At 40.9% G+C, this 12,452-nt stretch overlaps 1 protein-coding gene across 1 annotated transcript in view; it reads left to right on the forward strand.

Moving 5' to 3' along the window:
• The window catches only part of MCTP2 (multiple C2 and transmembrane domain containing 2), a 119,114-nt gene that overhangs the window by 9,944 nt on the left and 96,718 nt on the right, over positions 1-12,452 (forward strand). The window contains exons 2-5 of the mRNA XM_027688633.1: positions 4,201-4,304; positions 5,097-5,633; positions 10,861-10,923; positions 12,061-12,169. Coding sequence (XP_027544434.1) covers positions 5,160-5,633; positions 10,861-10,923; positions 12,061-12,169 — 646 coding nt within the window. The 5' untranslated portion in view covers positions 4,201-4,304; positions 5,097-5,159. The remainder of the gene's footprint in view (positions 1-4,200; positions 4,305-5,096; positions 5,634-10,860; positions 10,924-12,060; positions 12,170-12,452) is intronic.

Here is a 12,452-nt window from a genome sequence, read left to right on the forward strand (position 1 = left end):
GAATGCTCCAGTACAAACTGGAGTTACTTTATTTGGATGATATTCTCTTATCTCTGTGTCTGTTGGTGCTTAGCATAAAGTTACTATATTTCCAGATAAGGCACTGAAATAAGCCACTGCGAAGAAGGAAGTTTTGGTTTCTTTAGAAAAAGTCATTCCTCTCAGTAATGATTTATATTTGACTGTGTTTGAGATAAAATGATAATTAAAAACCTGGAGTGCTTGGTATGATCTGTTATAGAAATAACCAGCCAGCACACACAGTGGTTGTTCTGCCAGCTGAGAGCTATTTTCCTGATATTTTCCTTTCCCTCCCAGGGAGCAGTGGTTTAATTTATGGCTTCTAGGGCCAGAGAGTGGAATTTATAGCAAAAAGATAAAAGAAGGGTATGAAAAAAAGACCTCAGTCCCTTACTCCCCTTCTCCCTTATCTCCTTCTAGATGTCAGCCTTGTTTCTCAGCACACTAAATTCAGAAATTATAAACCTAAAGAGGTTATACTCATATTAGAACTTTCCATAGCCAAATACAATTTTGCACAGCAGAAGTGTAATTAGCTTTGCTTGTAATTTTTACAGCGTCTCGTGTGTTAGGTTTTAGGTCAGTGAGTGTGCCAGGCAGGCAGAGATTGGGCTGAATATCCTATGCCAGAACAGTCAGAATCAACAGAGGTTTTACAGAGGGAGTTTCATTAGTTCCTTCTAATTTGAACAGATTTTAATATGCATCCAAGCGAGGAGCATCTTCCTAACAGCCTCTGATGCATGTTGGTGTTTTCAGCTGTGAGAGATTACCATTTAGTTGTAGCTGAAAACATAGTGGTTGAATCAGACCTTAGAGGTGGGTGGTGCATGCACACTGACCCAGAGTTTTCACCTTAATTGGATAAACAAATTGAGTACAAGGATTAATAGATTTATGGAAGCTGTAATAGTGGTGGTGTGGTGCTCAGCAGTGTTTCTGTTATCTTGCTGGTTTGGGAGATGATGCTTAAAAGTATTAGCAGGAGTGTCTCATGGTGCCTCAGTGAGCATCGTGCACTTCTGGGTGTGCAGGGAACAGTTACATAGCGAAGAAAGACAATCTGTTTCATAATTTCCAATGTGTAAATGAATTTGGGTTTGTTTAGTTTATTTGTTTAGTTATATTGGGTACTTTTATAATGTTTTCAGACTGTCTTGTGTTATTTCTCACTTGTGCCTTTGCTGGCTTCCTGACAAGACAGTAAGTGAAGTAGAATTGCAGAATGATTTCTCTAGGCTTTCAATTGCATTTGAAATATCTCACAGAGCCACCTGTCAGAACATTTAAAAAATAATTTAGCTCTAAATATTATAACAATTTAAGAGAGTACATACGGAGTGTTACAGTGAAGGAAAACAAAGCACATTAAAAAAAAAAAATCCCAAGGACCGTAATGAGAGGATACATAAGGGAGGATAAAATGCTGGAAATATTTGTCCAGTCACAGTGAGCTGTAAACAACTTTTCTATCTCTAATCCTTTCCTTCTTGCCCCTGTTGCCCCCAAAAGAGGAGACAGCAAAAGAAGAGGATATAATAAAAATGACACGTGCAATCAGAGTGGTCTTTCTATAGGAAAACCTTAAACTATGTGGATTCTTCTGAGCATTTGAGATTTAGCAGCATATTAAAGAGAGGGCTGAAGAAGATGGGCTAAAAAGATATTTTTTTTTCTCCCTGCATAAAAACAAGGAGCCATTCAATTAAAACCAACAGAGTTAAAATTGATAACAGGAAATGTTTCTCTTTGAACGATTACTGTTTGCAGATTTTTGATACAATGTGCCATTGAAAGGTAGAGAATAAAGAGGCCAAGCTTAGACCAGGAATTTGGCAAAGTATGTCTTTTTTCCTTGTGGTTGCTTAGGGAATATTTGGCGATGTGGTTGGCAATGAACTTCTGAGGCTGGGGAAGGAAGAGGGAAAACTTCTGGCCCGTGGAGGATGAGGGCTATGTGAACAACATGCTGGTACAGAGAACAACATGTTGGTACTGAGAACAAATGTTTTACAAGCAAAGGAGAATTTATCTCTGAAATTAGGTGTTTCTGTTGATGATGCTCAGTATGGCATGGTAGGGGGTATCCCAGTAATCCTGGCACCCCTGGCTCCAGCACTGTGTTGGTGTGGTCCCAATCCCCCATCGTCCAGTGATCTTTAGGGAACAGATTTCTGGTCGTGGTGGTGATGTGTGTGTCTTCTGCTTGAACTGGGGAAGTGAAGAAAGGGCCAGTCTGTAGATGGCATCTGTGAGGGTGCGTTTGCCATTCAGACTGCATTTACCCTTTTCTCAGATTAGAACAGACCCTGCATTTTTTGTTAATGGTGTATCGCAGCCATCATTTTGGTTAATTTATTTGTAAATACAGTATTTATATAGGGGAAGTTGTAGCTGCAGCAGGAATGTGGTTGTAAAGGTTCAGAGGCAGAGTATGGCCAAACTCCTAAGCAATCCAGTGACCAGGGATGGGCTTACCTCTTCTGTGGCCTCAGTTAGGCAACTTGGTGCTCTCTGTGCAGCATATACAATCAATGTATTGCCCCGGTGTGGGAGCTGCAAGGTGGCAGGTTACTGGAGCCACCCCTGCCTCCTTGACCAAACCCCAGAAACTTTTCGTTCAACTTTTTTTCCCGTTTTTTTATTTTTTAATTTTTTTTAATTCCATTGTTTTTGTACCTGGCTTGAGGGGGACTCTTCTCACTCTGGATTAAATGCAAGTGTGTCTCAGAGATACAGTATGGTCCCTGCACCATCCTTCCTGAATGGGCATTTCTATTCAGCAACTGAGGCAATGTAATTATGAAAAAAAAAATCATTTGACTTGGGGAAAGTAACTGGAAAAACCTACAGGAACAAGACCGCTGCTAGGGAACAAAATCTCAAAGCAAACAAAATAAAAACAGCAGTGGTGGATCATCAAAATGAGAGGGGTGGAGAACAACAGGAAAGGAATAGGAAGCAGTAGGAGCCTTGGGAAGTGGATGTTGAGCTGGGCTCTGCCTTCATTTGCAATATCTTTGCTTCAGCAGGTTTCTGTGCATGTAGGCGAGCAAAGCAGAGAGCACTGGCAGCAGATGAGTTCTTTAAATGAGTCCCAACAGTGCGTTTCATAATGTTTTGTGCAAATGTGCGCACAAATGTGCACACATTGTGCCTAATAACTTCTGTTGCTGGCATGTGATGGATGTTGTGCTACCAGGGAGGCCTCGTCAAGATTTTATGCAAAGAGGGAAGAGCCGAAGTGAAAGCTCTCAGCTGATGAGAACAAATTCAGACACATCTCAGTGAGCTTGTGCAAGGCATCAGGTGCTGCTCCAGCACAGGCATCCCTCCACCTCCGGTCAGATAGGGTTGGTATTTATTTCTTTTCTTGTCCCTCCGTAAATCTGTTCATCTTATGCTTCAACCTGAGTTCAGTGAGAAAGACAGACCCACCATGCCTTTGTGTACCTCAAATCTTCCCCTGTGAGGTTCAAAAAATTGTTTTTACTTCTCAGTGGTGCTACGAGGGAGAAAATAATTTCAGTGTGTTCATGTGCACTTTAATACTGTGGCTGACTTCTGGAGATAGAGGTGAAAATGCTACGTTAAGCTGATATATCTATACTAGGACACCTTCCTGTTTGGGCAAAACTTATTATTGCCTTGTGAATGCATGGAATTACTGATATTATTTGTTTTTAATATAAAGCGGGGAGGAGAGGATTGTGCAGCTTTAGTTACACATTAATACAGTTAGAGCATTTTTTGTAGAGCCTGAACACTCTGCAAGTGTGGTAAGGTTAGTCATAAAGTTATTTAAATAAGTTATTAAGTAACTGGCTCTACAACCTCATCAAAATTAATGGTGTAAGAGTAGATTTCTTTAGAAGCAGACTGATTTCTCTGTCTGGATTCATCCAACAATAGTATTGCTGTTGCCTGTTCTGGCGTTTTTCCTAGTCATCAGGAAAACAGTAAGATAAATATTTTTTTGTCAACTATGCAATAGTTAGGAGGTAAATATGCTATGAGTTTTGGGAGCAGCCATCATGTAGTTAATGGTTATATATTTCTAAGGACATGGGTATATGCTGTAGCTTTTAAGTGTGTGACTATAAAGTAGTAAACCTACAGGTTTCATCAGCTTTTTTCTTACTGAGTTTTGATGATGATTTGACTACCTCTGCTTCACAGAATAAGGATGGTTCCTCAGCTGTTAACCACAGAAGAGTCTGCCTGTGAGGATATTCCTGTGCACAGAGGTGTCAGTTTGACTGCTCTCTTACGATGCAGATACAGTAAGTGATTTTGTTGTACCCCTTTTCTTCCCAGCTGACTAAGTGCTCAGGATGAGTTAACTCAAAGTTGAGTCCACCAATAGGTTTTCAAAATCTGTAGCTGATCCAGCTATCCATTTTTGTCCTCATTTTCATTCAATTGCCTTCTTTATGAGGAAAACTAATTCTATAGCATCAGCTTTCACTGACAGTGGGTTAATGTAAGGGAGTGTTTTAGGGTCCCAGCTGGGATTCCTTGTATCCAGTGTGCCCTCTTCAGCCTCAGCCACCTACTTTGTGGAGCTGTTTTTCTTGTGTGCTTGTCCATTAACATGTCCTGTAAGAATCCATGTAGCCTTGGAAATAGCCAACAAAACCCTACATAGCCTGGAAAAGTGTCAGCAGAAATGTCAGTGCCAGCTTTGCCAGCAGGTTTCGTGTGCTTGCATTATCACGATTTAACTCCCATCAGTAAGTTTTGTACAGAAACAGTTTCAAATTGGATAAATCTCAAGCTTTCACAAATCAGGATTTGGCAGAAGAAGAAATATAATGTGTCCTCTTTGCAATCATGAAGTAGTGGGCAGACATTGCATTTTTGTGTAGGAATAAATACTTGTTCTGGCTGTTTTCCTCCTAAATAATCAAAGCTACCCACCAGATTGTATTTGAAAGCACTTACTAATGTGACATGCTCTGTTTTAACTGTTTAGAAAAATGACTGAAAGTTTTAAGATGAGACAACATGAATCATAGTCTTCAGCGGCTGTTCACTTCTGTGATTGACTTGCTTTCTTCCTACGTTCCTTTTAGTCACCCTGGGAATCGCTGAAGCTGTTCCGTGCAAGAGGCATTGCTGAGATCCCCCTCGCAGCAATGGACTTGGATAAACCATCCGTATGGGGATCCCTGAAACAGAAAACTAGACCATTCCTGCAAAACCTGAGCGTGAGGAAGACGAAGAAGAGGTCTAGCAAAATGATGAAGAGGACGGTGCACTCCTTAGACCGATGTCTGAGTGTGTCAGTGCCTGACATGCTGGAGGTGGAGACTCTTACGGAGGAAGAAACGACTTACTCAAGTACTCAGGTGCTGTCGAGCAGCTCCCCCAAGAGCTTTTCCAGGTCTGTGATGTCCCTGAAAAGCAGAAGCACTTCAGCGAGGGCAGCGGGAGAGGACTGGCCGTGGCTGTCGCAGCAGGTGACACGGACAGAGGTGATTGTCACCCCCCCAGACTCGCAGGCTGCAGGCAGCCCCGTGTCCGAGGGCAAGAGGAAACCCAGCGACGACCTCTTTGAGCTGCTGCAGAGCTCCCGCCTGAGTGCTGCTCTGACAGACGAGGGGGCAGAGGTAGGTGCTTGAGCATCACCCGGGCTCAGTGGCCACCTCGGGCTCGTTGTGCTTCTCCTTAATTGTCTGGGTTATAAAGGGGTGGAAGATCCAAGCAAGGCCAAGTTGGACAGGGCTCTGAGCCACCTGGTCTAGTGGAAGGTATCCCTGCCCACGGCAGGGGGTTGGAACAGGATGATCTTTAAGGTTCTTTCCAATGTGAACCATTCTGTGATTCTGTGAGGAGGGGGCTCTATTCAAGAAATGAATGGGGAATACAAATAAGCATAAAGTTTACATGATATACACATTATTCAAGACTACTTCAGCTATCCTTTCTGTCAGTCTGGAGCTGCAAAATAAATCTGCTCCATTTTTTAAATTTTTCTATTTTTTTTTTATTATTGTATTATTTTTTAATGGCGCGTTAGATTTTTCAGATTTGTTGGAGTTGCTTGCTTAAATCAAAAGTTGTTGCAGCCCTCTGAGCTCTGAAATGCAGTGCATTTACTTTTTAGTTACTATAGTTTACCAGGATTGCTGTATAGCAAAATCAATTTACCATTCACCCACTCAAGACCCAGATGAAGGCAGTGGGTGAAAGATGACTGTGAGCAAAGTGAACTCTACCTGTCTCTGGAATTAACCAAAACAAGCACATGATGGAGAACAGAACATGTAGCATCATGCTCAGGACTGTCCTTCAGGTTTTCATCGTGATGATTTAGAGGAGGTGCAAAACCAGTATGCTCCCTCTACATTCCCCTTACTCTTCCCTCCCATCTCTGTGGTCAGTATTTATGTGGCTGGACATAATTTCCCATGCACAGGAGGATCAGAGACCAATGTGTTCCAAAACTGACATGAAACTAATTCCTGCCTGACCTGAGCAAATCCTGTGGAGTTGCACGATGGCTTCATAAAAGAGACAGCAGGTGAAGGTTTGGGCTGCATGAAAAACTTCAGGAAAAATTTCTTTTATTTATATTTGGGGAAGTATGTGTCCTGCTGTTGAGTTCTCACTGGGAAGGTTAGATTTTGAACTTTTTCCGGCCTTTTTCCCATTATCTAATTGTTGCAGTTATGGCTGGTTACCTTAGTCATTCAATATTCAAAAATGGCAACCAGGCATTTTGGTTTAAACTCCTCCTGGGAATGGTGATTTCACAGGTTAATTATTTTTAACAGGTTAATTATTTTTTAACTGCACCGTTCAAAATGATGGTTAGTGCTGCTGCGGGGAAAATGGTCCTTTTTGATACAAACTGCTTGTTCTGCATCTCGAAGGCCTGTGTATTCCTACCAAATCAGTGTTGGCTCCTAGTCTGTTGTGATGCAAAGTATCAGGCCGGTAGTTACTGACCATCACTTGCAGTTTAGTGTTGCTAAATTGTTCACACATTGGCTTTATCTTAGTGGAGTGTACCATTATTCAGAGGGCTCCATTAAAAAAATGGCTGGGATAGTATATTGCCTTGTTTCTGTGCTCAGACTTTAAACATGTAGCATCTCAATCAGTATATGGCAAATATATGGACTCTCGTTATTGTGGAAGTTCTTCCACGTTGTTTTAACGACAGCAGCAGTTTTTTCCTGCTGTTGTAGATCAGAAACCCTAATCTAGAATTAATCACAGCACACCAAAGTTAATAGTATATCCTGATTTGATTTTGGGCAAATGAAGTGTTCAAGGAGAATGAAGTACCTGTGTAGTGATGGAATAGCTTAACTTCAAGTCAAGTTTCCTCCAGATGTACAATCTGAGTCTGGCTTATTTTCTGCAGCATTCATATCTTTCCCTAAATGTGTATTTCTGTATGTGCTAGTGTGTGTAAATCATTTAGTATTTACTTTTATGGCAAATCATCTCGCTATGTGAATATCCTTCCTTCCTATAATCTACCTCCAGTACAAATTTCAAAGGCAGAAATATATTTTTCCTCAAAAATACATAGGAGAGAATGAAGCAAAGGAAAGTAGAAATGGATAAGAAATATTGAACAAATTAAATTATATTGAATCTGATATAATAGTGGAAGGTGTCTCTGCCCATGGCAGGGAGGTTGGAACTAGGTGATCTTTAAGGTCCCTTTCAACCCAAAGCATTCTATGATTCTATGAAAACCTCAATATCAGCTTCTCTTGTATGTAAATGAACAGCTACAGGATTTGTGCTCCGTGTGTCTTGGATAGAACAGTTTGTTACAGAGGTTGTTAGTCTCTGAATACTGGGTGGGGTTGCTGTGAGGAGCAATACGTGAGTTCAAAGAACAAGCATTGTTCTTTAGCGAGCATCACTCACTGCTCAGGGAGGTAAATAAGAAGGAAGGCAGATCCCTGGAACAAAACAAACTAAAAAAAGCAAAAATGTAGGTCGAGCTTTTCTTCCCCCCTGAATTGCTTGTCACATGCCACCTACTCATTTCCTGGTTGTCTTTGGCCACCCGATGTCGTGAGATGCTTTCCGAGCCTCCCGCATGATCGTCAGTGTGGGCTTGTGGTTTTCCCACCCCTCTGAACCCTCGTGCAGAGCTGCTGGCGCTCAGCACGTGCCACCCTCAGCAAAGGCTCTTGCCACAGGAACAGTCTTAACATTTGTCGAGAGATTTACTTTCTGTTCTCCATTGCAGCCCAGCCAGGCGAATCTGAGGGGTGAAGAGGCAAGTAAATTTGCATTGAATCCCCTCCCTGCCTGGTTCGGGTTGTAAAGGGCTCCAGTAGTGTCACTTTTTTTGTCCATGGCCACGTGTCTTTTCTGGGGTGTTCTGACACCACTTTGTCTTCTTGCCAGCGCTTTGCAGTGAGTCACTGGCAACCCACAGCCTTGTCCTGTTGCTGATGCACTCAGTGCCCTGGTATTATTAATCATTCTGCAGAAAACGAGGAGACAGAGGTTGTAAATCTTGCCAAGAGGAACTTTTGATTTATTTAAATATATATGTGTTCATAAACACACTCTTGCTTGCTTTGTTTTCACACAGATACATTTGGGACTGTGGCCGCCTTGGATGTGTCGACTTTTGTTTAAAGTTGAGAAATGTCACTGTAGTTTGATAAAAATCAAGATTTCAGGACCAGATTTTCACCAAGACATTTATCTGTATTCAGTGATCTCATTGCAATTAGCTACCTAGTATAATAGTAATTTATGTTATGAGGAGCTAAAATGAAAAAACTAAGCTTTTTTACTTAAAATTATAATTGCTGATCAATATCTGTGGGTGTAATGCCACTAAACAAAAAGTTGAAAAAAGACAAAATCGTAACTTTGAGGGTAATTTTTTTATTATAAATTGTATCAAGCTACCTAAGACAGTACTTTTTAAATTATTATAATTTCCATGGAGTTTTTTGATCCTGTGTTTGTGCCATGTAAAGCAAGCTGTAAAGAGTAACCATTATCAATGCCAATGATGGTGCCTGAAGGGAGATTCTTGTGAAGTCAGAGACTCCAAGAAACACTAAGTTTAATGCACACAAGTGACATTTTATGCATACTAGTCAGAAAATTCAAAGTTAGGGTTCCCCTAGCAGCTGTAACTCAGCTCTGTTGTGTGAGAAAATTCTTCTGCTGCTCTTTATGATGATAATTTTTTCCAGTTTTAATGTGTTTTTGCAAGGTGGCCAAGTTACGATTACTGTGGGAACCATAATGTTAAATTTTGTCTGTCATGCAAGGGAAATTTTACTTGCAATGCTGAATTACTCTACTTCCTGATATGTAATATATGTATTTGGGGGGAGGAGGAGGTGAGGAATTACACAAAGGGTATTTATATTTATTTCAGCATGTCAATATATCTAAGATTTATGTACTTTGGTGCAGGAACTGGTTCTTTTTTTTAATGTCTCTATAGTGCTCCACACAATGCCTCTCTCATCTGAGAGGTTTGGATGTTACCACACTGCACATAATAACATTTTCACGAGGATCGAATTCCACCTTGTGTGCATTTTTGTAGACTGAGGTTATTCATTGCATAAATCTTTGTATTTGAATGGGCTATGAGTGCCCTGCATTAGACCGAAAGAGTTGCCCAGGCATGTAGGTCCTCTTAAGCTTAAATGATGATCATAGGCTGTTCTAGCAGTCAAAATAGCATCAGAGGTGTCCTGACTGATGAATCCCTTCTGTGTGTCCAGTCCAGATGTCGTGCCAGTGTAGCCTCAAGTTTTTTGATGAGTCAGTATTTAGGAAGAAATGTTTGACTTCCTCTCTTATGCTGGGCACTGGATTAAAAAAACCTTTGGATCTTCCACTTACTGCAGAAAGCAGGGGGAAGTACATGTCCAATGTATTTTTTTTCTCTTTTGTCGTGGTTTAACACTACAGGCAGCTAAATATGACACAGCTTCTTGCTTACTCCTCCCTCAGTGTGAGACATAATCCTCCATCCCAGAGTGTAATGGGAGAGAGTCAGGGAAAATGAAGGTAAAATCGGTGGGTTGAGATAAAGACAGGAAAGGAAGAGACAATAATTTAAAAGAATGTCGCAACAATTAAAATATTCAAAACAAGTGATGCACAGTGTAGTTCTTATCACCTGCTGACTGATGCCCAGCCAGTTCCTGAGCAGTGGTCCCTCTCCAGCAACAACTAAAACATCTGTGTGTTATCAACACTGTTCTCATCCTAAATCTAAAACACAATACTGTACGAACTACTAGGAGGAAAATTAACTATTCCAGCCAAAACCAGGACACCTTTCCCTTTGACCGTTTCTTTTTAACTTTTCCCCTGAGCATTTTTTATTTAAAAAAAACTGAAACAAACAAAACCAAACACACAAACACACAAAAAAACCCCCAAACAAAACCACACACACACAAAACCAAAACAAAACACCCCACCAAACCAAGCAAAAAAGTCCTTTTCATGGAACTTGCCTTTTGGGTGATGAAGGAGAAATTGTAGTTAAGTGAGAGTAGCCTGTCACCAGATGCAATAACCTTCAGGCATCAGGAGAGTTTGTGGTGAGGACCTTCAGCATTTGCTACTGGGGAGGAGAAGTTATTCCAATAGCTGGAAGGAGGCACTTATTTTCTTGGATTAAACTCAAGAGACTAAGTGCTGTTACTGCAAAACAGGAAAAAGAAATATATGTTTAAATTGTTGAGAGAAGCTTCTGTAAGCAGAAATAAAAGAATTTCACTCATTACATGTATGAGTAATTTCTTGACTCCTACTAGGAGTATTTTATTTTCCTGTATTACTGTTGTCTAATTCATTGTATCTTTTGTTTTATAGTACCCATGTGGAGAAATGGATTTTGACTCTTCCCTATCATCTCAAAATTTTGATGACCAAGTGGTAAGTCGTGTCTTTTTAAAGCATTTTGAAACTTGATCAGAAGCACAATTTATTTTAGCTTCAGATTTTCTGCTTCTTATATATATAAAAACCCAGCAAATGAAGAAGCCATCTATAGATTTGTCCAGTGTGGGGGTTTTTTTGTTGGTTTGTGAGGGTTTTGTTTGTTTAGTGGTAGTTTTGTTTTTTGTTGTTTTTTGATTTTTGAGTCCTTCACAGCAGTTGCTGATGTTTTAAAATTGACCCAAACATTCTGGATTGTATAATATCTACATTGCACTGGTAACTGATGAAAGCATCAGCATAAAGACTCATCTAACAGCCTAGGAACAAATTGGATTAGAGTAAACACAGCAAACACAGCTGTAGAGTTTGACAGACAACAAAAACAGTTTTAGGGCAGTGTGAAAAGGCCTTGGCAGTTTTGAAATGTTATTCTCATGTAAAGCATGTTTGTCTATTCTGGGTGAACTTCTCTACCTTTGCCCTCTTGATAACCTCTCAAGTGCTGTCCAGAGGCTGTTTTCACTGAAGGCGCCTGCTGGATGATGCTGATGCTGAGGTGTGCAACCCTGGCAGCATCTCAGATGAACAAGAATCCTCTCGAGTTTGCTTCTGCAAAACCTCATAACTAGCATTGCCTGCTGCTGGGAATCTCTCTTTTAGAACTGTGTAGAGATGCTGTTCTCTCATCTCAGTGGCTGTGTGAGATATGCACTTCATTGTGAGTTTATCAGATGAGCACAAATGACTCGATGAACCTCTTCCAACTTGAGATATTCTATGAATGCACAAGAAACAACTAGGAAAAAAACATGCAGCGAGCTGATAGGATTTGGAAAAACTGTGCATGCATATGTGGTTGTTAATATTGCCATGCATTTTTGGCTACAACCCTCCTTGTGTTACCCCTTGTTTTGTTGAGCATACCCTGTGCTGGTACTTAGCTACTTGCGTAGTGAAATAAAGCCTGCAAAAGAAATCTTTTATCTTTTTCCTTTTTTTTTTTTCCTTTCTGTAAGATTGCCCTGAGGAAAAAAGAGAACTTTGTCTCTACAGAATCAAGAGCACACCTGCCTCTTTCATGGTCTGCTTCAGGAGCTGTGTGTTGGTGACTGATTTCTTTGTTCTCCTTAGGCTCTGGAGGAAGCAAACGACTGCTTGAGTGACCTGCCCAGCCCCTTTGCCTACCTGCTGACCATCCACCTGAAGGAAGGCCGGAACCTGGTTATCAGAGATCGCTGTGGTGAGCCCCACCTTTCAGCTGTTTTCCTTTGATATTCACACAGCTCTCCTTTCACTGATTTCAGATTGGCAGCACATTGGCTTCTTTTCTTACCTCCAGTGCAACAAATCATTGACTTGTATGTCTTGTCCAGGTCAGAGCAGTAAGAGATTGGGTTTATCCATTGTAGATACACAGGGGAGGGAGCTGCCCTCTTCTTGCTGCTCCTCCTGCCTGATGGTGCAGCTTCAAAGCATCTTCTTGGCTACTCCAAGCACTTTTACCTATTCACTGAAAGCAAGTC

Source organism: Neopelma chrysocephalum, unplaced genomic scaffold, assembly GCF_003984885.1.
Source record: "Neopelma chrysocephalum unplaced genomic scaffold, ASM398488v2 Primary Assembly neopelma1_75, whole genome shotgun sequence".
Classification (NCBI taxonomy): Eukaryota; Metazoa; Chordata; class Aves; order Passeriformes; family Pipridae; genus Neopelma; species Neopelma chrysocephalum.